A 27,212-nucleotide genomic window follows, 5' to 3' on the forward strand; every position below is an offset into this window, starting at 1 on the left:
TTTTGATCTTTTGCTCTATGTCTGAGGCCATTTTTGGCCAGAAAAATCTGGTTCTGGTTAAATCAAGGGTCCGGTCAAGACCAAAATGACCCATGTCATCGTGAAGGCTTTTGAAAACCATAGATCTTAGACTTTCAGGAAGAACCAGCTGGTACTGTGTCTCTTCACCTACTTGTCTTTTTCTGTACAAAATCCCGTTCTGCAACTCAAGTTTGTTTAACTCACGCAGAAGGATGCTAAGTTGTGGGATCTCGTTGCGTACAGTAGGAGGAGATGTTTCACCTGTTTCAAGCTGGTGTATGATTTCACTGATAGCAGGATCGTTTGTTTGACTTTGTCTTATCTCTTCTTCTGACAAGCTTGGAATGACAGGAAAAGCATCACACTGGTCGAAACTGTCGGGAACAGCATCAACGGACGTAGACAGTGAAGTTACGAGTGGGCAGGCGAGAGCATGGTCTGTGTCAAGAGACTGGACTAGATGTTTCTCACATATTGCACTGACAGCTTGAGTGGGAACGTGAGTGAAAGGATCGGTGCCAGGCAAGTGGTGTTGCACAAACTGACGGATCCGCTCCTGTTCCTTCAGGGAGACAAGGTCATTTAATGGCTCGAGATGCGGACGACGAGATAGGCCATCTGCGTCCATGTTTTGTTTGCCTGCTCTGTACCTAAGCTGGAACTCGAAAGAGGACAGGGCGGACAACCAGCGATAGCTCGTCGCGTCTAACTTAGCGGTGGTCAAAATGTAAGTTAGAGGGTTACTGTCAGTTATTACTGTGAAAGGACTGCCATATAAGTAATCACAAAACTTTTCCGTTACAGCCCATTTGAGGGCAAGAAACTCAAGCTTATGAGCAGGATAACGGCTTTCGCTTTTTGATAGTCCTCTGCTTGCGTATGCAATTACTCGCAACTCTCCCTCCTGCTCTTGATAAAGAGCTGCCCCTAACCCGATTGTGCTTGCATCTGTATGTAATACATAAGGCAACTTGGGATCGGCAAAGCCTAGAATTGGGGCAGAAGTCAGTTTGTCTATAATAGTCTCAAACGCTTTCTGACAACTCTCTGTCCATCTCTCCCCGAAAGGAGCTTTTGGCTGAAAGTATTGGACGTAGTTGGACTTAGAGCTATTGTTTTTTCGCAGTGGGGGGTATCCAGCAGTTAAGTTGGTAAGGGGTTTTACGATCTTAGAAAAGTCCTTAATAAACCGCCTATAATACCCCGCAAACCCTAAGAAGGAGCGGAGTTCTTTCAAGTTCTTGGGACTTGGCCATGTTTTTAACGCTGCTACTTTCTCGGGGTCTGTTTCTACACCGTTTTGGGAGACAATGTGCCCCAAGTACCGAACTGACATCTGAAAAAACATACATTTTTCAGGCGATAGCTTCAGACCGTATTCTTTGAGACGATTAAGCACATGGAGAAGGCGGGTCTCGTGTTGTTCGAGGGTTTCGGAGTAAACTATAAGGTCGTCTAGATAGACCAGGACTTCCTTAAGGTTGATGTCACCCATACATTTCTCCATCAGCCTTTGAAATGTGCTGGGAGCGTTTGTTATGCCTTGAGGCATCCGGTTGAACTCAAAGAACCCCATCGGACATACGAAGGCTGTTTTGTGCTTATCTGCCTCATCGACCTCAATCTGGTAGTACCCACTTTTGAGGTCAAGGACCGAGAACCACTTCGATCCTGTCAAGGCGGAGAACGCTTCTTCCAAGTTAGGAAGCGCGTAGGCGTCTTTGATGGTGTTCAGATTCAACTTACGGTAATCTACACAGAGTCTTACGTCTCCATTCTTCTTCCTTACCACCACTATCGGTGAGGAAAATGGCGACTCGGATTCGCGAATGACACCTGCATCGCTTAGCTCCTGCAAATGCCTCCGTACGGCGTCAAGATCTTGTGGTCGTACAGGACGGGGTCTGTGCTTAAAGGGGGTTTCATCGCTCAGTTTGATTTGGTGTTTTACTTTGTTAGTGCAACCAAAGTCTGTATCGTGTAGTGCAAAAACCTCCGACATAGCACTTAACTTTTGTGTGATTCGTTCTTTCCATTCAGCAGGGACTGGAGAATCAGCAAAGTTAAGATTAAGCTCAGCAGGGTTTGAGCTGGGAGTCTGTTTGGACTGCTCTGTGATCTGACTGTTTGGTATGATCTCTTGAATAGCATGCATTTCAGCTATGACACTTTTCGCAGGGATAACTATGTCATGCTTACTTTCATTTCGCAGGACCACTGGAAGCTTTTGTGAGGGTTTCTCAGCAAGGGTAAGTAGACAGTTGGTGACCAAGACACCACCTGGCAAGGAGGATGTAGAGGGGGTCTCGACTACTACCCACCCGCCTGAGTGTTCAGTTTTTGCGTGGACTAAACCTTCTAACACTCGAGTTTGGCCTGCAGGAATGACTTCAGGCTCTTTCCCTGACAGAGTGACAAGACCAAGGCTGTCGTCCTCTTTTTGCTTGTGTCTTTGTTGTAACACGCTCAGCACTACTCTATAACCATAAGGCAGGATACTGAGGTCTGTATTAGCCAAGGAGAGGCTTTCAAAGACAAGGTCAAGAGTGTTAGTGCCAATTAAGAGAGAAGACTGAACACTAGAGCGTGTGTCTGGAACAATTAATGCAAGAGAAGACACAGTAAGTTCAGTACCAAAACAGTTCTTTGGAAAGGTAATGTCGACACAAATATAGCCTGAATATGGAACATTCTGACCATTTGCAGCTTCGACTTCTAGCAGGTCCTGTATTGGATGGATTTCAAGGTCTGCAAGATTGTTTTCATAGAACGATCGGGACACTGTGGTCACTTGCGATCCGGTATCAAGAAGGCAGTTGCAAGCTTGATCATTGATTTTCACTTGAGCAGTGTACTTAGCTCCAATTAGACCCTTGGGTAGTTTCACAGTGGCTGATTTATTGTTTGAGAATCGTTTTTTGGGTTTATGTGAAGGCTCGGTGGGACTAGTTTTGTCCGTAGCACCCATTTGTCCCGCAATGAGGGCTCCCTTTAGTTTAAAGGCTGTGTTTGCTTGTTTTGTCTATCCCACAGCAACTGTTTTTCTTTCAACTGTTTCCTTTTGTCAGTGACTAAAGACGGGTTTGGGTCATTTGGGCACACAGAGGCAATATGGCCGTCTTCGCCGCACTGGAAGCAGTAACCAGGCCTGGGCCTACTCTTCGCAGCTTGGGATGTCAAAAGGGTTCGTTCGGGTACTTGAGAGTTGGTCTTAGCAGTAGCTTTTGGAGGGTTAGACTTTTTCCTAGGAGGGTTCGGGGTTAATGTTGCGAGATGGCTTTGAAGCTGACTGATTTGTGCCTTTAATTCTGTGACCAGATCCTTTTGAGCATCTACTGGTGGGTCTACTTTCTGGGGTTTCAATCTCGTCAGTTCACTCTGCAGCGCAGTTATTTGTGTTCGCATTTCAGTGAGATCGTCTTGCATGGTGAGCGCAGGAAAGTCAGCATTTGCAGCAATAGAGTGAGAGGCTACTTTTGGTCTGGTGGCAGCAAAATGTTTTTTCATTCGGCTTTCTTTTGCAGTATGCTTGTCCTCTTCCACTCTCAACTGTAGCAGCAGCTCGGTGAATGAGGGGGGTTTATCTTTTTTCTTTTCGAGCTGAAGATCTGTTAACAAGGCATTATCCCAACACCCCCGACAGAATTGACGCAGAAGGTGTCGGTCTGCTTCACTAGCTACGACACCGCCTCTTTTCAGAGCTTTTGAGAGAGCTGTTTGCAAGCGATGGAGGTAGTGTGAAGGCTTTTCACCTGCATCTTGTAATGTGTTGAGGAATTTGGCGAAAAGCTCGTCGCCATCCTCCACAGTGCCAAAAGCTGAATGGAGTAGTTCAAGATAAGCTGAGGGCAAGGCTTCAGGGCCCAGAGGTTTCACCACGTTGGCAGCAGGCGGTACAAGACTGTCTACGATTTTCCGCGAGCGTTGCAAGTCAGACAGATTGGGATCTTGAAGTATGAGCTCTACACTGTGGCGCCATGTATCAAAGTCCACCTCATGACTAGGACAGGGCAGTTTGCCTGAAAAATTTCTGAGGCGGAAGGAGGCGCTCACTGGTGAGACAAGAGCTTCACTTCGCACTATGTGCTCTACTACAACCTTTTGCACATCAGGGTGTGTTATAAAGCTCTGTGGAATGGTAGTTTGTAGATCTGGCTGTGTCTGGTTGTCTGACTCAGAATCGCTGATGCATATGTTAGCTTTGATCAGTTCTGCAGTTTCACTTTGGATAGGTTGGTCATTTGCTTGTACTTGGGTTGTTAGTTCACTATGTGCATCTGGGGTAGGAGCTTCTGTGCTGTGTGTGACTGACTGAGCACATTGGGAAAGGTGTTCATGCAGAACAGCTTCAAAAGATTTGCCACTAAGTCTAGCAATGTTTTGCAGTTCATTGAAAAAACTGTTGGTGGCGACGTTGGTAACAGCTGCGATGTACTCAGGTGACAGGGCTCGTATCTGATAAGTGACTTCATTCGGACATTCAAGTGTGTAGGGTAGTAAGGGTTCAAGTGTCGACAGAGCAGATCCACTCTCATACTCTACAATAGCATTTTTGTGGTAAGAAGACTTAGGGTCATCTATCTTAAGGGTTCTTGCTGTTCGACCATATCTGCTTAAAAAGTCTTTTAAAGCTTCATCAGCGTCTGTGCCTGTAATCCCACTAACAATAACTGAGTTTGGGATTTTAACATTTTCTCTGTCAACTATTTCCATTTTGCCGGACTTGGCCTATTTTTGAGGTCTGGGTCAGGAAAAAAGCTTGAGGGATCAATTACTACTCCTGGCTGGCTCGCCACTTCTGTAACACTTCTGGAGTCATTACAGTATACTAGGACCAGTTAGGTTCGACTACTAGAGCAGTAATGAGCGTAGCATGTAATAAAGACCACAGACCAGTAAATACGTTTAAATTGCCGGCTTATTATTTTGTGAAGACAGGGAATAGACAGTTATAGACACATTACATAAAACATTCAACATCACACATTTAAGAAAACAAGGTTTTTCTTTCCCCCCTTTTAGTTCAGTATGTTCTGTCAGTTCATCCTATTTATCTCAAAACCTTTTATTTGGCTTTAGAAGGATGTTATTTTCAACCTAGGTTATTGTTTTATTTATTTCAAGTTCTAAGTTCAAGTTTATCCTTTGATCTATTTGCATTAACACTGTGTTATTTTAAATCAAGTTCAGTTCTTTAGGCCCAAGATTTAATTTAATCTTGGTCTAGGTTCACCTTTAAATTCTCAACCAGTTCTTATTTTGTTTTAACCCAACAAAATTATTTACATTTCCATTAACACCATTACAGCATTAAAATGTAAGGTTGACCAAAATAAATTACAAAAATAAATAAATAAATGTAAAACTGAAAACAATTCAGCAAAAGGCTGAATAAATCCCTTAAACAAACAAATAAACAAAAGAAAGTTGTCTCTGTGTCCTTTAACTATTAATCCTGGAATTACTCCGAATGATTATCCAGTGCTTTGAAAAGTCCGCTGTTCTTTTGCAGAGGTGTATGGATTAATCCTACCAGTTTTTTCAGCGAAAGAGCTCAACGTCCAGCAGGGGGCGTTTTCCTTTTTCCTGCTCGGTACAGTTCAATGGGTCCGTGGGTGGCTCGCCATCTTGTTTCTCGCTCAGCGGATCAAACTCCGATTCTAGCTCAGCATTTCCCGATCCAAACCTTAATGGCCAAGTCCCGTTCGGTTATGTTCACAACGTCACCAAGGCAAGGACAGGTCGGAAAAAACAAAAATACATTCTCCAGAGTACAAAAATGGCTTTAAGTAGATTTTTGGCTTATTTTTACTATTTTTTCACTCATTTAAGCAGCAGCTCTGCAAGGACTGTCTGCATTTCTCCCTCTCAAGCATAAAAAAAAAAGGAACAACCCGATTGGGTGTGGCTAATCACAGGAGTCACGCTGCAGCGTGCCCTTTCACAATAAGAGTCTCAACACATATTTTAGCCATTTTACCTGAATTAACATAAAACACCATGAATTAGCAAGTTCTGTACCCTTTTAACATGTTTTTAAACACAAATGAAATCCTATACCATGAATTATATCATTGCTGATGTTTTTAATGAATTTTCTAACCATTATGATCTATTTATTGACTATTTATCACCTGTAATATATTTCTTATGACTGTTTTTACTAACAGGCTTTTATTTGTTGTTAGCTATGTTAACCAGGGTTACAATTATATGAGGCTCCGACTTTTATCTTGAAACTTTAAGTAGTGAAGTCACAGATTGGAAGCAGATTGCGTTAGTTATTAACTTCTTCCTCGAACTGCAATTCAGCTTTGAAATATTTTCAGTGGGTGAATATGTGAGTTCTTGTTGTTGTTAAGACTCCAGAGTATATTCTGGCTATCTGACAAAAGAAATAGCCACAAATGTTTCCAAAAGGAAAAAGAAAATGCTACGACAAATGTGAACAGAATTATTTCGCTGCATGTGTAATGCGATGTGATTATGGGCCATAAATGTTGTATTACGGCTGTGTTGAGGAGCAGTAATGGCATGATATCACCGCTAACTTTTTGTTGCCAAAAATATCAGTGCTTAACAACATCTGACGGGGAAATGTGGCTGACACTGCTAGCGCACACAGCTTTGCATTCAGGTATGAAATATGGCAGGAGGCCTAATTGGCTTGCTCTCCCAACTTCATACATTTTGGACTCTCTGTGTTAATGGTAATCAAAATTCCACATGGTCTATACTACATTCATTCTGTGCCATACAGAACATCCACTGAGGCACGGGGGAGCTAAGGAGCTTATGAATTCAGCAAACTGTACACAGCTGCCTCATGTAGGAAACCATACTCTATAAACATAATGACTTAATTTTAGTCTGTGTGACGGCATGCGATGGTAAGATTTGCATCCACAGCACCTCTGCATTCAGTAAAACACTGAATTGCTATAACTGGTAGAAAGAGTGATTCCATGCACTTATGTGGGGGACCAATGAAATGACATTGATATACAGCGCTCCATTAATTGCCATATGAATAGGGTCTGCATTGCTTGGCACTCTGCTGATGCATCGCAGTAAAAGAGATGGGTCACTCTGTCTTCTCCACCCTGCAGCTTTGCCAAGCTCATAATTACTAAAACCCCCAATTAATCTTCCCATCACATAGGCCAAATATACACTTCCTCCCTATATAAATGAGTTACAGTATATGCTCTTAGTAGATGTGCATGATTGTGTGTGTGTGTTTTACAAAAGTAGGCGTGTGTACATTTACGTGTGTCAACTTGAAAATGCCAGTGCTTATGAGAGCATCAAGTACAGATAGTGCCATGTGATCTTAGTGCATCACTTGTGTCAGTATCACACAGCTGAGTTCATGTTCTTGCAAACAGAGCAGGACATTGTGCTCATGTTCATAGCCAGTTATATAAGCAACACAAACATGCAGCTATACACAGTTTGTAGAAGAGAAAACACAAACAGATGTTTAGTGTCATTTTCTTTTAATTCAAAAACTTTTTTTAACAAGTGAAGATATGTTATCCGAAGATAGACTGGGTTCTGCATTTATTTTAACAAGCTAACATTCAACGTACATTTTAAGATTTGTTTTTTCTTATTTGTGCATTTTGATTCAATCTGCAGTAACTCGTCGCCCTTATATAAATGTTCCTATCCACTTTGCGAGCGTCAGTCTGCAAAAAAAAAAAAAGTGCTGCTACAAGGTATCTGGAGGCTACACAGTGTCTAATTTCTGAGAGGTCACAACAGTCGTTAGATGTACACTTCTTCCTGACAATACATTAGTGTGAGTATGTGTGCGTGTGTGTGTGTCTACATGAATATGTATTTCTGATTGTAGCATGCAATTCTGGCCCCTGGCATTCAACCTTTACACGTTATGAATAGAATCTCTTCTCCACACTCCAATCTGCCCACTAGTCTGTCTGCAATCACATTTACGATGCCTTACTGGCACCTAGTGGTGACGGGATGCACTGCATACACTTGATGCTTGACTGCCAGCAGGGGAGATGGAGAGTTGTTTACAAGTGGCATTTGCCCCTAATTAAAAGCAGTACTTGTTGGAGCACTCGGTCTGCAGAAGGACTAGCATCCACAGTAACACAAGCTGGGCCGCTGATCCTCCGATAAGCCTCCTCCACTCTGCGCACACACACACGCAAACATTGGTCAAGGAGTGAAGGAGGCGTGCAGCACAAGACAAATTTTAGTATTGTGATTGCTTACAGCTTTGCTGCACAGTAAGGTATACAATACAGTACATTTTTGAGAAACAACACAGATGGCTCAGAGTTCTGCTATTCCTGTTACCAGTGAAGAATTGTCCTTTTGATAGTGGCGGGCCAAGTCTGCAGAATCCCTCACTCATTCACAGGCTGACTGTCAACTCCCTCCATTTTCTAATTCTGCAGGCCCAACATCTGGCTGTCCCGTGTGGAAAGGCCATTATGTCAGGACAGAAGACGAATGAAAGTAGCCATCGACCTGTCTGTGTAGCAACTAACTAGGCCGGCAGTGCCTGCCAGTTTTGACCAGCTTAATGGAGCACAGCAGCTCAGCAACTAATCACCTGCTCTTTCTCATCAGCTGCCTCTCCCATGGGACCGTAATTGATTGTTAAGTGTTTGATGGATCAGACGAAGACTGAGCTGACTTGACTGTGAATCCACAGTCGGGTTTGTACTGATCTTCGCTTTCATGCTCTAACACTCATACTTTTTCTTCTTTTTCTTTAATATAAGTATAACATAGCGGAGCCTTTCATTTTTGTCTGACGTGCCTGACATCACCAAGTCTGGGTACCTAGAATCATCATACTTGTCCTCAATCAGATTAAGAGTGCCAGCAATATGCACAGAGAACTACTTTAAAAGATCCATATTAATGTTATCACAAGTTCACAACCAATTATTTACGCTTTCAGTCTAAATGGGCATTCTCACTTGCTTGATGAGTGTTCTAATGCAAGTATAATGCTAACTGAGTAAATAATACATTATGCATAAGCACTCCAACTACCTGAGTCTGAACAGCTGGTTATGATCCAGCTCTTCCTCTTCATCAGTCTTTCCTTGGCCTCTGTTTCTCAGTCTCCTCTTCCTTTCCTCGGGGTCAAGTGTGAGTAAGACCACCAAGCTGGGCTGAAACAGGTCGCTAGGCCAACAGTACACCTCTGAACCTTCTCCTGGAAGGTTGCACACTGGACCACTCACCGCTGTGGCGATGGCATAGGCCGCTGTGCTGTGCCAAAATCTGGGGACAGGTAATCAATGGTGAATTGAAAGGTGAATGACAGGTGGAAGTCGCATCAGGTGACTTGGTAGCCACTGAATATTGAGTTGTATAGATCTGGATCTCAGCGGGACCTACAAGTTCTTACAAAAAAAAAAAAAAAGGTCACAAAACAGGCAGACCTCACTCCACCTGCAACATCTCAGCTGTCTTTACCTGTCAACAATGACAGGTGTCTTCGCGCCCTTTAGGCCTATTTGATCTGCTGAGATGTAGTTCCCCAGAGCATAGAAGGCCCTGCGGATGAGGGGTGGCTCCTGATCAAAGCGGGCTCTCCAGGGGGAAAGGCACTCTGGTGGGGATGGCAGAAGAGTGGCCCCCAGTGTATCCTTCAGAGACTCAGTCAGAGTGGTCTTACCTGTGATACAGAGAAGGACAGGAAATAGATTCACCTCAAAACCAAAGAAAACAAAGGTCTGAACATTTTCGAATCACAAAAGGAGGAATTCATCCTTTTTGTTCATATTAAAAGAAACTGCGGTGGCCCTTGAAAAGTTCAACTAAAACTCCCTCTTGAACCACACAGTTGAGGTTTCATGAAGGTTTGAAAATAGTATTAGAGGAGCGAGCTGCACAGTAAACCATTTCAAAGTGATGTAACTTTTCTGAGGTCATGATACATGATATTCCATTAACTGAAGCTCCCTGGCAGATAATGGCTTTAGCGGAGAACAACCAGCCACCACTTTAGGATGACATCTATGCATCAGACTGATCACATATTTATTTATGAGGTAATGGCATTAACCTGTGGCATCCAGGCCCTCTATGACAATAACAGGGAAGTCTGGTTTATTTCTGGCCTCCACCCTGCTGGGCAGCAGCTCCAGCACAGCCTTAGCTTCTGGGATGATGTCACCACACTGCAGAACAGACAAATCAGTTAAGCAGGCAGGAGTGAGTCATAGACTGTGCTGTCAATGAGCGCACACAGTGCTGTGGGCCACCTGGCCCTCCCTGATAGATAAACGTTAGAAGCAAAAGCTCTGGGTCTCTTGGTATAAACTGCTATCCCTACATCCTCCACAAGAGTGCGCCCGTTTGCCAAAATCTTATGCGGTATACTAAAATAAACATAAAACAGTCTTGTAAACATTAAAATGAGAAAATACGTACTTTTTTCATCACGTCATAGGCCTCATCAAAGCTGTAGAATACATCTGAATTGATAATGTTGAGAGTAGATGGGTGATATTCTGGCGCTTCTGAGGGTACCACATAGTATTCCTTTGCCACATCCATCACCTGGCTTGCTGTCTCTGACCACATGTGCTGCGTCCACTGTTGGCCGTCTTCAGCTGGAGAGTACGAACAAACTAACACTGGGTCATGTTGTATTAAATCACTCAAAAGCCGCTCTATCGGGGAGGAAGTGTCAGAATTCCCTTTTAAAAAGTAACCTTTAACGAGAGAATCCCTGACTTTTGGTAGAAATGAAGACATGGGAGACAAGCGACATTCCGGAGGCAAGTCCCTCAGCAGTTTGTCTTTCAGCTCCCCGTAAAACTTCGCCGTTTTGATTCTGTCTCTGCTGCAGTAAACAAGGACAGAGTAGCACTTGTCACGGTTTTGAACTTCTCTGAACACCCTCGGCACGTCTTCTCCCAGGTGCTTTTCCTTAACAGCAAAATAAAAAGGCGCTCCATTTAACTCCACTGAAAAAACACGAGAGCACCACCGTGGAAGAAGAGACATTGCGTGTTTTGACATCTTGTACACCAAATGCCCTTATCTGTTTCCAAAATATGTCCCGAGACGCATCGTGTGAGCTGAAGGGAAAACGATAGTAACGGCGCCAAACGGAGAAAACGAAACTTTTCGTTTACTGTGAAACGCGTTTATTATTGAAGCCAACGCCTCGCAGGGGCAGCTCATTCTTTCCAGGAATCCAAGTTGTGTTTCTTGAACGTGTTTAATGAAAATGAAAGACACCAAGAGACTGGACAAGTAGCGAGGCTGTGAAAACAACTGAATGCACCCAGACTCGAAACAGAAACTGTTTTAACAAAGAAGCATTTATCACTGAAAGTTTGACCATTAGAGCTAAAGATCTATAAGTCCTGCACTATTTAATGGCATATCACTACTGTACATAAAGGTCTCTAATGAAGGTTTAATGGACGAATGACACTGTGAAGAAATGCAAAGAATGCGTTGTCATGACGCGCGTAAATTATTTCTTGCATCTCAGCAGGATGGAACCAGGCTAGGTTTCGTTTTCGTTGTTTGTAAACAGAAACTTTTGAGTCGCTCAGCTGACCGACTCCCCTCACCCTCTATATAACATGAGCCCTGCGGGTTTCGGCTTATGACGCGCCAGCAGCAAGTCTGACAGCACAACTCGTCATTTAAAAAATGGATTTTTCTCCTGCTGTCTCGTCTCCCAGGCTGCTTCTGCGGCGCTTCATCAGCACCATCTACTGCATTTTTGAGATCGCCTTTTCAAAACTCACTTACTGGACAACAGGAGCCTGCAAGGGAACAAACTCATTCGTTGCTGGTGATAAACTGGACCAAAACAAAGACCAAAATCCAACGATCCCAACGAGCGTCAACTACCACTTTACGCGCAAATGTAATTATAGATGTGGATTTTGTTTCCACACTGCAAAAACGTCCTTCGTCCTACCCCTGGAGGAAGCTAAGACGGGGCTTAAACTTCTAAAGGAATCAGGTGATTTGACAAATTAATAACAATAAGCTTTTTTTTTTTTGTCAAATTGCTGTGCATGCTATTAAATTTATGTCTTTTTTTAAGGGATGGAAAAGATCAACTTCTCTGGCGGAGAGCCCTTCCTGCATAATAAGGGAGAGTTTGTTGGGAAATTGGTCCAGTACTGCAAACAGGACCTTCAGCTCCCAAGTGTCAGCATTGTCAGCAATGGAAGCATGATCAAAGAAGAATGGTTCCAGAAATATGGTAATGTAGCTAAGTTATTAACAGCTTCTTTTTTTATGGGTACATTCCAGCTGTGCCATATACCATAAAATAATTTACATTTATGATCTCTTTCATTTTAATTTCCTCTTCTAGGTATCTATCTGGACATTCTAGCTATCTCCTGTGACAGCTTTGATGAAGCAACCAACCAGCTGATTGGCAGAACTCAAGGCAGGAAGAGCCACCTTGACAACCTCTTCAAGATCTGCAGCTGGTGCAAGGAGTATAAAGTGGCACTGAAAATCAACTCCGTCATCAACATCTTCAACTATGACGAAGACATGACACAGCAAATCAATTTGATTAATCCTGTCCGCTGGAAGGTAAAAATGAAAAAATAAGTAAATAAATATGTTTGTACGGGGTAATCATGGATGTACTGAACGTCTCGTTCTTGTTTTCAGGTCTTTCAGTGCCTGCTGATTGACGGGGAAAACGCAGGCGAGACAGCCCTGAGAGAGGCAGAGAGGTTTGTCATCAGTGATCAGCAGTTTCAGGAGTTTCTGGACAGACACAGCAGCGTCTCTTGCCTTGTTCCTGAGTCTAATGAGAAGGTATAATTCTCAGACATGTGCAGCAAGTATGGCAAATATGTTTAATGCAATAACCATAATGTATTCTGTGGGAAACATGTTTTTCATCCTTTTTTTAAATTTTTTGATTTAAGTAAGGGCGTACAATTAGAGCTTGGTATGCCTAGAGTGAATAAAATGTGAATATTATTATAGTAAACACACACAATGCACAGTTAAACAAACAAACTATACAAAAGTTGACTTTTGAACACCACTGTCAGTTAGGAATTTTGATGTTGTTTTCTTGTTGTTGTATAGATGGCCACCAAATATAAGGGGATATTTTGGTATAGACTTTTGGTATAGTTTATAATGCTATGATAACTTCTAGAATATCCATGTTTCATATCTGCGTTGTGCTCATTCTGCATTACTCCTCAATTTTGCAGCACTATGGCATGAAAAGTAGGAACTAAACATATATATTAGGTTGAAACATGAGCTCAGGTCATCCTGCCTAAAATAATTCTTTGTTGTGCTGTAATTAATGGTTGAAAATCCAACGTTAGGATACACAAAAATTAAAATTTGTGGTCTTTTTTGTTTTAATAGATGAGGAACTCCTATCTGATCCTGGATGAATATGTAAGTACTTCAGATTATTACTAACTGGTAGTGCGGCTGAGCCATTTTATCAGATGTTTAAGTAAAAAAATGAACTGTATGTTTGAGTTATATGAATGTGGATTGCTCAAATTAAGTAAAAAGGCTTGAATTTGGTATAATTGTTTAAATTAGTAACTTGCTAGGCATTTTAGCTGAAGGAAACTTACTTCATATGTTGATTTTCTTCCTTTTTTTTGTTACAGATGCGTTTCCTGGACTGTCGAGAGGGACGGAAGGATCCTTCCAAATCCATCCTTGATGTTGGAGTAAAGGAGGCGATTCGCTTCAGCGGCTTCGATGAAAAAATGTTTCTAAAAAGAGGGGGAAAGTATGTGTGGAGCAAAGCTGATATGAAGCTAGAGTGGTAAAACGCTTCTTCAGCTTGTGTTTGATGCTCCTTTGCTAAGTGTTTGCATTGATATGCTCTACAGTATGATCATTTTGCACTAGGAATGTAAATATTCAGATATATCTAGGCGTGTGTGTGTGTGTGTGTGTTCTGGGGGGGTTATTTGAAGGTTACGGTCACCAAATAGAAGGTGATCCAGAAGTATTGTTCTTCTTTATTTTTTATTAAATATCTAAATATCTGTCTTTTATGTTAAGCACTTTGGTATACCGCTGGTTTTTAAATATTCTCTATAAATAAAGATGTATTGTATTGTATTGGAAATATATTGTACTGTTTATGATTGTTGAACAAAGTAACATTGAGTGTTATATTCAAATTATAATTTTACACAACAAATTTAGATTGAAGGACAACTTGTCAATGATGTTGTCATAATTTATTTTTTATGTGGTTAAGTAACAAGGCAAAATAAAGTCATTTTTTCCACAATACAGTGGCTTGCAAAAGTATTTGGCCCCCCTTGAACTTTCCCACATTTTGTCACATTACAGCCACAAACATGAATCCATTTTATTGGAATTCGCTGATCAGAAATGCAGCCAAGAGGCCCATGGTGACTCTGGACCAGCTGCAGAGATCTACAGCTCAGGTGGGGGAATCTGTCCATAGGACAGCTATTAGTCGTGCACTGCACAAAGTTGGCCTTTATGGAGGAGTGGCAAGAAGAAAGCCATTGTTAACAGAAAACCATAAGAAGTCCCGTTTGCAGTTTGCCACAAGCCATGTGGGGGACACAGCAAACATGTGAAGAAGGTGCTCTGGTCAGATGAGACCAAAATGGAACTTCTTGGCCAAAATGCAAAATGTGTGGCGGAAAACTAACACTGCACATCACTCTGAACACACCATCCCCACTGTCAAATATGGTGGTGGCAGCATCATGCTCTGGGGTGCTTCTCTTCAGCAGGGACAGGGAAGCTGGTCAGAGTTGATGGGAAGATGGATGGAGCCAAATACAGGGCAGTCTTGGAAGAAAACCTCTTGGAGTCTGCAAAAGACTTGAGACTGGGGTGGAGGTTCACCTTTCAGCAGGACAACGACCCTAAACATAAAGCCCGGGCAACAATGGGATGGTTTAAAACAAAACATATCCATGTGTTAGAATGGCCCAGTCAAAGTCCAGATCTAAATCCAATCGAGAATCTGTGGCAAGATCTGAAAACTGCTGTTCACAAACGCTGTCCATCTAATCTGACTGAGCTGGAGCTGTTTTGCAAAGAAGAATGGGCAAGAGTTTCAGTCTCTAGATGTGCAAAGCTGGTAGAGACAGACCCTAAAAGACTGGCAGCTGTAATTGCAGCAAAAGGTGGTTCTACAAAGTATTGACTCAGGGGGCTGAATAATTACGCACACCCCACTTTGCAGTTATTTATTTGTAAAAAATGTTTGGAATCATGTATGATTTTCGTTCCACTTCTCACGTGTACACCACTTTGTGTTGGTCTTTCACGTGGAATTCCAAAAAAATTGATTCATGGTTGTGGCTGTAATGTGACAAAATGTGGGAAAGTTCAAGGGGGCCGAATACTTTTGCATGCCACTGTAACTATTTGTCACTGTACATTTTAAACTTTTTTTGATACTATAATTTGTTTTCCTCTTAAGGTAGAACAGAAATAAGAACACACTTTTATGCAAAGTAAGATAAACATGGATAGCGCTGATATGAAAGAACGGTGGTCTCCTCTCAGAGCAAGAGGGCAGACCACGAGGCTAACAACAACAAAGCCACACCATTGTGTGGACCTTCCAGGCCTTGGAAAATTAAGTACACTGATCTTATCTGTTGTATAAACCTAGCAGACTGTAGCTGGTTCCAACAAGATCAGCAATACTTTTCTACTTTCAATTTACTGAAAATGTTGTATAGAAGTTCAAATAGCTTGAATGGTTTCAATATTTCTGTCACTGCCTCTATCTGGATATGGTTTAGTTGTTTTTTTTGTCAAACACATACTTTACAATGTCTGATTTATGTTTTGCAACACTCACACATAGCTGAACTGAAACTAATGTTATTGCAGTTCACTGCAGCTGACTGAGTACTGAGATGTAGGTCACAATTTAGATTGTATAAAAGCTTGTGTATGAAAACACGTTTTTCTATTTGTAATTCTTTTCATTTTTAGGTCTTAAATTTAGGCAAATAAATAAAATTTTGACTGGCAGACAAAAGATTAATGGAAACAAGCATGTATACTAGTTGAAATAAAAAAAAATTTAATTAAAAAAATGCCATTTTAAGCCACAGCTTTTCTAAATTAACAGCCTTGTCAATTATTAAAATCACTTTTTATGTTACTGTAATGGCTAATGAACCAGTATACACATTTAATGCATTTAATCAAAATGACATTTTTAAAGCTAAAATATAATTACTGTTGTTAAAATGTTGTCAAATTTACTGTTTCACAAAAAGCTGAAAAATAGTGATTCACACTAATAGTCCAATATGCTTGTATAAAAAACGTGAATTCCGTAACAACTGATTAAATCAATTGTTAGTTTTAAAAAGTTCTTGACAAACCGTATTTTCTAATTTTTTACCCAGATAAATGAGTACATAAAAGACATTTGTTAGGCAATGTGTATGCAATGTAGGCTGTAAAGGCAAATGAGAAAACGCTTAAAGGCGACTGCAGTGTTTTGACAGCAGGGGGAGCTGTTATTTGGATAGGTGGCAGGTGCTGAGCTCTCCTCTAAGGGGCACCGTAGGACAGCAGACGGAAAACCTCTCACAAACAAATGGCGTCCCTCCAGTGCGAAGCAGCTGATTTCCTACCGAGCAAGGCAGGAGGAACGGCGGAAAGATAAACAGGGCGCCACCGGATCTCTTCTCAGCAAGGTTGTGTACTGTTTTTTTTTTGTACGATTCGTGTGGCAGGGTGACGACTGGATGTTGCGCATTGTTCTGTAATCGAGAGTAAACCGCTGTTCCGGTGTACAAACAATCCTCCTGTCAAGCAAAACAGAAAGAAGAGTGTCAGCTGCGGCTCGTGCTTCCCGCCGTTTGCTTATTTTATCTGCGCTTAGGCTTTTTTATGATTTGACTCGAGGTTTTTTGGTGTCAGTGTTTGACCAGAGCTCGAACTCAGGCGCTGTAGGCGACAGTAGCAGGTCAAATGTGTCCGCCCCGACGTTTCAGGGCTACATATTGAATATGGGCATCACCCCTTCAGAGGTATCATCCTCCTCCTCCTCCTCTACCACCGCCACCTCCTCCGCCTGACTGGTTGGCCGCCTGTTCGTTAATCCAATTCAAGAGATCATCTCTTCAGCCCTTCCTGAGGTTACACTATCAAGACGGCGTTATCTCAGAAAGCCAGGTAAGGTTTTGCGCTTTTACTCAGTGTGAGAGAGCTGCTTGAGCTGTCACTGTCAGCACACGGCTGTCGCATATTTCCGACATTCTCCCTCTCTCTCTCTTTTTTTTTTTTTTGTTACTGCAAGATATGCTGTAGCTACCTGGCTTACAGCCAGCTGACTGATGCCGATGCCTGACGAGATAGCTCCCCTCTGTGTTAGCGAATTTTAACATAAAGAGTTGTAGTTAGTTGGCAGAGCAGTGGTCCTAAGTAGCTGTTGCTGGCACTTGCTTGGAGTTTGTGTAATTGGGTTGTTTCCCACATCCTTCTGTCATATTCGTCTCCTATGCCACAGCTGCAGGGTGCATAACATGCTCGGAGATGATTGCTCCACTGAGCCCTGAAAAGGTCACTCAGCGCTTGCTATATACACGTAAAGCAGTCCTTTCAGGGTGCAGCTGGATTACATGCATTGCTGTGAAACCAGGCTGCTAGGTAATCAAAGGATTTATGTTGTAATCAAGGCTCTGAAGTGCTAAAATACTCCTTTGCTAATTTCTTTGCTACCTGTACACCTCTCACATGGTGTCATCTCCCCTCTGAGGGCTGTCAGTAAATCTGGGGAAAATCTTTTTTTTCTTAAACAACCATTTTTAGTAACGGAAGTTAGTATTGCCTGTGTTTTATTAACATTATCTGACACATCAATGTGAGGAGAAATTGTTTTACTTCAGCATTGTTTTGTGAAATCAAATTCCATTTTTGACACCAATCCTGTCATAAACAGGCTTTTAGGTGCCCTATCAATGTGCTGGAGAAAAAAATAATAATTTTCTCACTTTCTCCATTATTCTCGGATACAGCTTGCTCCCATCAGGGAATAAAATACATCAAGCTGCTATTCCTCTCTTCTGCAGCAAATTTGTCCAAAGCGAGCTATACTGTAGCTTGCTTTGTACAACACGCTCCTTGGAATGACCGGCAGCTTTCAGCCCACTCCCAGAGGAAAGTGGGGTGCTGAGTTGACTTAAGAGCCAGAAGGAATGAGGTCATGATGTCGAGAACCCAGCCTGCTATTGAAGTCAACAGACTGTCACAAACAACACACCCATGAATGCACATGGAAACCTATACGTAACAGACATGTATGAAGGGCACTTCATACATGTCTTTTTATATAGACAAGGAGGTGTTATGATTGTCCTGTTGTGCTACAAGGGCTTCACACAGGGCAGACACTTTCTTAGAAACGGTTTCGTGTTTATCCAAGCTTTGCAGTGGTCTGTTTGACCTTGGCATTTGCTACGTACTAAAAAATATGCAGCGATCTTAGCAGGATACATCATTGCTGTGCTGCAAATAAGGCAATCTGGGAGACTTGGGAAAGCCCTGGGTTGGGCATTTATGCATTCTTTAAAGAGCATGTCTGCAACGACTCATGGCTGATTATTTGAGCTATATTGAAGGCAATCATATACTAAGGGTAGTGATTCCAGTGTGATCTGTAGGTTGGACCTTCTGGTTTAATAACAGAAGGGTCTCTGGGAAATAAACCTAGGCAGGGCCTTGGGTTTTTTTGTTTTGTTTTGTTTTTTGGTGAAACAGTGCTATGCTGTAATCGACATCCTGGAGAGGCTGTTTGTCAGTGCTCTGTCCATCTTTAGGTCACTACAAAAGCACCTAATGTTAAGAAGATTAATTACCTTGAGTTGGACTTGGTGTAGAAGTGAGGCTTTCAGTTTAAATACCCCTAACCAGCGATCAGATCTCAATTACCGTCAGTCCTCCAATGGCAGTAAAGCCTTGTTAGAGAAGTAAGGCTAAATTTAGGGGGACTGACACTGAATGTCAAATGACTGTGCTTAGGTAACTGGACTTTCTAAAGCCTTAGCTGTCTCAGGTATACACTTCATTACTGCAGTCCAGCTTTGTTAAATTACTCCTTTATTCTGGTAACATTTACACTTCCAGAGAAAAAGTCATTTTAGAGTAATCTGATTTCAGGGGTCGTGTTCTGCCTTTGTGCTGCGAGTCCTCCAAAGATTATGCAACAGCTTAAATGCCATTTCAGCAGGGTGTTGCTTGGAGTGAGTATTCTGGGTGGTGGTGGTGGTTTCCGTGTGTGTGTGTGCGCGCGTGCGTGGCTGGGGATAGAGTGGATAGTGTACACATTAAACAGGCAATACTGCTGTCAGTTGAGCCCTAAATAGCTCCCGAAAATGATGTTCTCTGCTCCGAGAGCACTTTAGCTCTGTGTGTTATGGCTTGTATCCAGCCAGTTAGGATTATGTTTGGATGAGACAGGGATTGTTATGAGAGTATTATTTGGTGCTTGTGCGCCGTGCTTCTTCCAGACAGCCACTTGGCATTTTGAACTGGTCTCACACGCCCTATTTTTCTCAGACAGGTAGGGCTTTGCAAATTGAGACGCTGTTATGTAACGCATTATCTGCTGACCGGGACACTTTATACGACGGAGTATTTCAGTCTTCTTCATCTTCTGCTTCTTTCGCCTGCTCCCTTTAAGATCGCCGTAGTGGATCATCTGGCTCCATCTCATCCTATCCCTTCCATCCTCTGTCACACCAACCCTCTGCGTGACCTCTTTCGTTACATCCATGAATCTTCTCTGTGGTCTTCCTCTTTTCATTTCAGTTAGTCCTAAAGGCTCAGGATAGTTTTACACAAACAAAGATTAAGAACAAAGAATTTTAGGTGAGGGAGAAGTGAACGCCAGCTAAACATCTGTTTCTTGCATATTAAAGTTTCCCGTGTTCCAGCAGATGTATTTGCACCATCCAGGGATAAAATATTTGACTTTCACTGCAGTTCTAGGTCCATTTTTTTTAATTTTGTCATGCATTTTACTGACTTGTGCAGAAAAGTTTGAATACTGATAATTTATTATCATTATATTTTAGTATTTCCAGCACATCTTTGTAAAGCTTTTATAAAGAGGAGAATTTGGTGTCTCGCATTCACACACCACGTGTTGGTTAATAATTTGGAAAAGAGTCAGGAAGAAACATTTTGTAGGAGGAGATGGAAGTTTTTCCTCCTACAGTACTCTCAGTAGACTATAGTTCAACAACAAATTATGTTTTCTGTTCATTAAAGGGGTACAGCTCACACTTCAGCTACTGGGATTAAGCCAGCCCTTTGGTCCTACTATGTCTGTCTCCATCACTGACGCTCTCCACCTACAGATAAAAGCGGCAAATGGAACACGTTCGGGCTCGCGCTCAGCTGAGAATCATTCGCAGAAATGATGAAAACCGCTAAGTGAAGTAGATGAGCCAAGTGGTAGGCTGGGATCTCGACACCACTGAAGCGAAATGTGGTGCAGCCTGGCATTTTGTAAAGCATAGATTAGTGCCACTGGGGATTGAAAGAGGGAAAAATTACATTGACAATGTGAAAATCCCCTTGTTAGAGGAGATGTGATCACATTACAACTTGGCCTGTTGGGCAGATATCGAAGGTTTTTTCCTGCACCATTCTTGTTTTGGAGTGAATAAGACTTTGCAGCCGTGTCCTTAGTAGCATTAAGCACTAAGCAATAACAACACCAAGTGGTTACTGCAGCTTTAATGATTCCAACTTTCCAATTTAGTGTTCAGACTTGTTTGGATACAAGGCCTTTAAAATTTAGGCCTGTTTAATCGGGCTACTTTTTCAGTAATCCAGAATGATATTGGAAAGGCAGGCTTATTTAATTAAATCCTAAAGATCCTAACTTTAAGTGGCGTGAACATGTTTGGGAAGCTGTGGTCAATGCAAGTGTTTTTATGAGTAAGTTTTAATCAAGAACATTGCAGAGGGGTTTTCTGTTTCCAGCTTTCCATTTTTTTTCATTCTCTGCAAAAATAATGTGAAAGTCAGAGTTTGTCAGTAACTCTGATCAATTTCTTCCCTTTCTTTCTAATCTCCAGTGTAACAAAAGTATCTGGATCGGTTATGACCAATATGTTATATACATCTAATGCCTGACACATGTCCAAACTACAAATAGGTGAAGCCCAACCCGATAAGGATTGATAGAGAATATATCAAAGTATCAAAAAAGTCCAATGGGGCTTTCTTTTGTCACCAGGGTGTTGTAATATTTTCCCCCATGTAGATACTTTGAGGGCCTTGCTTACCTTTAGTGAGATAGTATCCTCTGTGTTTCTACAACAAACCCATCAACAGGATGCCAGAACATTTCCTAGCATGGGTTTGGGGCTTCCTCCTTCCCATTTCTACGGGAGACCTGTAGACTGGGTTTTCTGTACAGGGTAGCATCCCACAACAGCAAGGAAGGAAAGAGCTGGGAGGCAAAGAGAAAATAATATGCTGTGGTGGTGATTTTTACGTGATACAAGAAAGCACTCTGTACAAGATGATAAGCTGTGATGTCATGGCAGGACTACAGGGAGTATGGAGGGTCAGACTGGGGCATGAGCTCTTGGGGGATCTGACTCTATCCACTCTTCTGTTTTGTCTGCTTTGCAGACTCAGCGATTAGCAAAATTGCTTGTGAATTGTTTAGCCCACTGCTTGGTGAGAGTGCCACTGTATCCCACAGATTAGACTCTGAGTGCCTCTCTGTTGGAGTGCTTCTCACTCCTGTTTTGTCCATGAAAACACTATTGTCCAGTGGAGTGACGGCAGTACTCAGCATGCAAGAGTCACGCTTGTTATTTTAGCCCTTGTTGTGTATTTTCCTCATTAAAATAACTTCAGTGAAAGACTAAAATGGCTGACACGACCCGACTCCACTTAAGTGTCTCGATCAGTACTATTTAGTAGCTTAAAGCTGTGGTGAAAAAGGACACGCAGTTCTTTTTATTATTTCTTACTTCATGTCATCAATTAGCTTTTTTGCCAGATCTTGACATAACCTTCTCAGTTCATTTAGCACAGTGCAGTGGCATAAGGAATTTGTCCCCAGGGCATTTTTTTCTAATGAGGGACATGTAGAGTGTGTGTGTGTGTGTGTGTGTGTGTGTGTGTGTGTGTGTGTGTGTGTGTGTGTGTGTGTGTGTGTGTGATTGGCATAACACATACACTGAGTGTTCAGCCTGACATGTAAAGGGAATCAATGCTATGTGCTAATTTCTGTGTTAACACTCTTTCACCAGTTTAAAGAATATGAGACGTGTGTTTGACATAGTAAATTTTCTCATTTTTTCAAAAGCAAAATTTAAGAAATAATAAATCCTATTTTCCTTGTCACATAGCTCCATTGTCACTTCATGATATGAACACAAGACCTGTTACGGTTTATTTGCCTTAAATCGTCAAACTGATGGGGTGAAGACAGAGTGGCATCACCTCCATTATAAGTCCAAATAAATCAGGAACTGTTCAATATTAGAAAATGCAAACATTACAGACATCTTCTTGCCTTTTTCTTTATTCAGAAACGCAGCCTAATATGTGTAGTTCAGGAACGTTCTATCAGCGTGCGAATACGGGCCTTATTTGTTGTCAGCTGCTGCTCTCAGTGGATGTGTCCTGGCGTTTGTCGGCTGTGTGCGTAACAGTCAAGATTTTGTCCATTTAGTCCATCTCTTCAGCAGCTATTAGTATTTTCTAGCATTTTGATTTGTATTAAAATTCACAAGAGATTCTAATGAGTCTGATTTCAGAGTTAAATTATAATAAATAAATAAATAAAGAACAACCTGGTAGGGAGAAAAAAAACCCCATAAAGAACTTTTACAAGATGAAAGCCAAAAGCGCTGATCAACTAAACAGAGTCTGGAAAGAGAAAAATTCCTGCCAGCTGATATTTGTTGGATTCTGTTTTGGACAGAAGTACAAAGTGAATTCTGGACGCATTTGCATAACAAACTAAAACTAACTTTCCTTCATTAGACAAAGCAGTTCACACAATTTCATACCCAGCTGAGCAGTGTTACGGTATTAGATAAGTGTTCTTTGTCAGCTAAAGCCGGGAGAAGTTTTTCTGCATGGTTACAGATATATAAATAAGTCAAAATCGTCCACAATAATGACCTTGGACTTTACCTGTTATTGTCTGCTGTAATTTAGTCAAACCCTACATGTAAACATAAAGACTGAAGATGCAACGCGGTGAGTGACAAGAGATACCCAGCAAAGTCGACCCTTCGCCCAGGCTCTCTCCATCTGTCAATAGAAATGGGCTCAGTGTGGCATGCCTGTCATCTTCACTCAGCTTGCGAGACAATAATGTGTGGCAGCATGGGTTTTTTTGGAGGTGAGAACTAGCTCGCCGTCTCTGGTTACAGCCTCATTTTTAAATTTTTTCTTTTTTATTGCATACTGATTTGGTAAGAAACAAGTATCTCCTGTTACTGTCTCCACAATAACGTCCGTATCTTGTTTATTCTTTGTGCTGTAGAGAACTGTAAGTGTTGTTACCACTGACAATAAGACTCTGTAGGCAAGAACTGGCCCCCTTGCTTTAGCCCCCATCTGACTGTTTTGCTCTGTGTCTGCTGTTCACCATCATGTCATTCAGTATTCAGTCGTACTTTCTTTCTTTTTTTTGTATAAAGGAAAATGGGGTGGGGGAGATCAAATATTAACAAAAAAAGAGCTTTGTGAACTTTATCGATGAGTGTGGCCCAACATCGAGTCGACTTTCTTCAATGTAGGCTCTTTACAACTTGAAGGAAAAAACAAAATGCTACAAAAATCTCATGAATATTTACACTCAGTCATTAAGTACTGCCAAAGCTTCAGCTTGTTTGCCTAATGGTCTAGTTAGGAGGCATAAAAGAAAAGAGCCCTTTTTATTCCAGCTATTTTCTTGTATTTCCTCCAGTCTTTTTTTTATTTTTTTTTTAATGTCACTCTTTCAGTCTGTTTTTACCCATTTCCCTCTTTTTCATGCTCACTCATGCTTTCATCTACATCTTCTTTCCTTCCCTTTTTCTTTTTTGTTTCCCGTCTTGCTAGTCTGCGTCATTCTAGTTTATTTCTCTCTTTTCTCTGAAGGCAGCTCCAGCAGGTGGCATTAACACTGAATGTAATATAGCTTTGCTGTGTTCCCCCAAATTTCCTCTAGCTGTTGACACATTAATGGTAGGTGACAAAGATAATGGCAGTTAAGCCACTGTCACCCCTGAATGGGCTGCAATCTTTCCTTTTTGTCATTCTTGTTAAATTGAAAATTATTGGGGAAAACAAGACCCTACCCTCCTGTTCTTCCATCTGGTCATAGTTATTACCTATATCAAAAATTGAACTGAAAAATAAACCACAGAAAACAGCATAAACGGACAGGCTGTGGCATTTAAATGGTGTTCAGCTGGTATTAAGGGGACCTACAGTTTGCCAAGAAAATATCTGAAACTTTTAAACTTGCAGCAGTAGCCTGAACTATTGATACAAGGCAGACGCCAAATTCTGACCCTACCATCTGAATGTCACAGCAGAAAACGAAATTCGTCAGGCCAGCAACATTTTTACTTTTACGGCTTCTGTTCGTGCAAATTGTTGGCGAAGTTTCATGTTCTTAGCTGGCAGGAGTGGCACCCAGTGTGGTCTTCTGCTGCTGTGAGATTTATTCAGCATTCAGAGCTGCTTTTCTGCATACCCCGGTTGTGACATCATTTTACTGTTGTCTTTCTGTCAGCGTGAAGCAGTCTGACCATTCTCCTGACTTCTGAGATAAACAAGACATTTTCACCCAGAGAACATAGTTTCTCTTTTTCAGAACATTCTCTGTAAAACTGGGAAAGATCCACTGGGATTTTTCCCAGTGGATCTGCAGTTACTGAAATACTCAGATCAGGCACCAACAACCAAGACATGTTCAAAGCTGCTTAAATTACCATTTCGATACTCAGACTGAAATTCAGCAGGCCGTATTAACCGTATCGACATGCTTGCGTGCACTGAGTTTATATTATATTTAGTTGGGTATTTTTTAATCACCATTTCACTGTCCGTCTGGCCCACACTGCGAGATGGACTTTGACTTGCTAAGCCCACTGACTGACACACACACACACACACACACACACACACACAGCATTCACAATGCCAAAATACATTTGGGTGACTGTGTAACTCACTGGGGCATATAAAAACTAGGCCTATCACAACTCTTGGCTCCCCTCCCCCCACCCCACCTCTGTGTCAAGGACAGACGGCGTCTGTCCCCAACCGCTGCTTGTCAAAAAGAGCAAGTCACCTTTCACTTTTAGCAATAGAGCCACCCAAAAATACTCTGTGTGCACTTTGACGTATAAAATGTAGGTTAGCTGCTCTAAAGAATAACCTACGCTGTCATTATATACACGGTAGTGCATTACGGTTATAGCTTCAGCAATCACATTACAGCTCATCAATTATGCCATTACTTTTGCTACATAGGTTTCTGTACTATCTGCATGATGTTGTCTTTGGATGTGCAGTTGCACAATAGTGTATTGCTGTTGTTACATCACTTCTCTTAAATTGTAACTGTGAACAGCTTTCTTTTTGAGGGTTTAAATGACCTATTGCAAAAGGGAACCAGTGTGCGACAGTGAAACTGCTAAGAACAGGAGCAAACACAATATCAATATCAAGTACCTGCAGAAGCTTACATGCTTACCTCTTTTATACACAGTCTATGATGCCAACACAATGCAATTCTCAAGCAGAGTGTGTGCTGACCCCAACAAAGCAGTTTGACTTTTCAGAAAGCAACAAAAGCACTGATGAACAAGCTCGTAGGATTTTAAAAGCATACCTTCTACAGATACTTATGGAGTTGTGCTTAAATAAGAGTCAACTGACAGAAACCTCACAGCACAGAGGGTTTGGGAACATGGTAATGAGCCAGATGCTCAGTATTTTGAATTAAGAGTAAGATATGTAAATGGTTTGTTTGCTTGCATCTTTTAAGAAATTATTCACGTGAAGCTCAAGTCCAGTGTAATACTGTTTTTCTGCAAATTCACAAGTTAAACTTGAGATGATTTATTATAAAACTTACTTTGAAGCATCTGTGTTGAGAGCAGTTTCTTTCTGAATCAGGCGAAAGACATTTTTGTGCGTGTCCACATTTGTGAGAAGAAAAAGAAAAAATTGGGTTGCTCAAACTTGCAAAGCAGCTGATGGTTGCTGTCTTTCTTTTAATTTCAGACAGGATGCAACGTGAAACTGTGCTCAGTTGAAAACAAAGAGCTGAAATACTGATTCTTTCCGTGCTTGCCCATCTGCATCAAAGCAAATGACACAGTACAGATCGTACACACTGGTGCATTATAACCTGTTATTTGAGGCTGATTCCTAGTGAATGTAAAGGCTTGCATTGTTATTCAGCGTGAGGCTGCTTTTTGAAGCATGTGAAAATGTGCTCTCACTTCTAAAGTCTCTCTGAGGGGGTTCAGGTGAGAATTAGCATTTTAGGATTTTCTTTACAAGCTAGGAAGCAGCATTTATATGAATGCACACTCTGATCAGAAGATAACACTGGGAGCAGTGTATTAATATCGGTCTAGCTTTTTTTTTTTTTTTTTTTTTTTTAAGTAGACTCATTTGTAATTGTTTACTCATAAATGACACACTTTCTGATGCATTAAAGTAGGTTGTTTGGTTTTAATAAGTAAGTAGAAAGAAAGCAATGTTCACAATTCAGGAGGACTTTGACTGGAAAAACACTGTAACTGTTGCGGATTTGTACAAACATTTCCAAGAAAGGAATTTAGAGTACTGCTACTCATTAAAAACACATGTTGACATGTAGTTATTCACCGTTGCTCTTTATGCTCTCCATATTTGTACCCACCTGTCATGGTGATGATGGCATCGCCCAGCTGCTGCAGATTTTCTGTTTCCAAGCTGCTCCATTGGATTGAGTTCTGGTGATATTTGTGTTAACAAGCAGTTCAACAGGTTTATCTGTAAGACGATATACATGAATTCCCCAATAATAAAGAGGCATAATGTTTATATGCTGGTGATGAGTGAGTCTGTGTCTGGTCTTGTATCATAGTCCTCATATGTACCATGAAAACCTTGAAATCGTTGAAGCGAGGTCAGCTTGTGATGTGAGGCTTCGGGCAGTATGCTTT

General features: G+C 41.6%; 3 protein-coding genes across 4 annotated transcripts in view; 2 read left to right on the top strand and 1 right to left on the bottom strand.

Moving 5' to 3' along the window:
- Positions 1–7,503: 7,503 nt before the first annotated feature.
- Positions 7,504–11,243, bottom strand: cmpk2 (cytidine monophosphate (UMP-CMP) kinase 2, mitochondrial). The gene is made up of 5 exons (XM_004540492.4): positions 10,450–11,243; positions 10,082–10,196; positions 9,490–9,691; positions 9,061–9,294; positions 7,504–8,184 (listed from the first exon to the last, which is right to left on the bottom strand). The coding sequence occupies exons 1-5, from the start codon at positions 11,041–11,043 to the stop codon at positions 8,064–8,066; spliced, it is 1,266 nt and encodes a 421-aa protein (XP_004540549.2). The 5' UTR covers positions 11,044–11,243; the 3' UTR covers positions 7,504–8,063.
- A 311-nt stretch (positions 11,244–11,554) lies between these two features.
- Positions 11,555–14,296, top strand: rsad2 (radical S-adenosyl methionine domain containing 2). The gene is made up of 6 exons (XM_004540491.6): positions 11,555–12,007; positions 12,092–12,253; positions 12,368–12,597; positions 12,679–12,828; positions 13,402–13,434; positions 13,659–14,296. The coding sequence occupies exons 1-6, from the start codon at positions 11,689–11,691 to the stop codon at positions 13,821–13,823; spliced, it is 1,059 nt and encodes a 352-aa protein (XP_004540548.3). The 5' UTR covers positions 11,555–11,688; the 3' UTR covers positions 13,824–14,296.
- A 2,280-nt stretch (positions 14,297–16,576) lies between these two features.
- The window catches only part of rnf144aa (ring finger protein 144aa), a 30,373-nt gene continuing 19,737 nt past the window's right edge, over positions 16,577–27,212 (top strand). The window contains exon 1 of one of the 2 annotated variants that reach the window (XM_004540494.4): positions 16,577–17,193. The gene's annotated coding sequence lies outside the window, so the exon portion shown is untranslated. The remainder of the gene's footprint in view (positions 17,194–27,212) is intronic. The other variant, XM_076877836.1, reaches the window with a different exon arrangement.

The sequence above is a fragment of the Maylandia zebra genome, linkage group LG19, assembly GCF_041146795.1.
Source record: "Maylandia zebra isolate NMK-2024a linkage group LG19, Mzebra_GT3a, whole genome shotgun sequence".
NCBI lineage: Eukaryota > Metazoa > Chordata > Actinopteri > Cichliformes > Cichlidae > Maylandia > Maylandia zebra.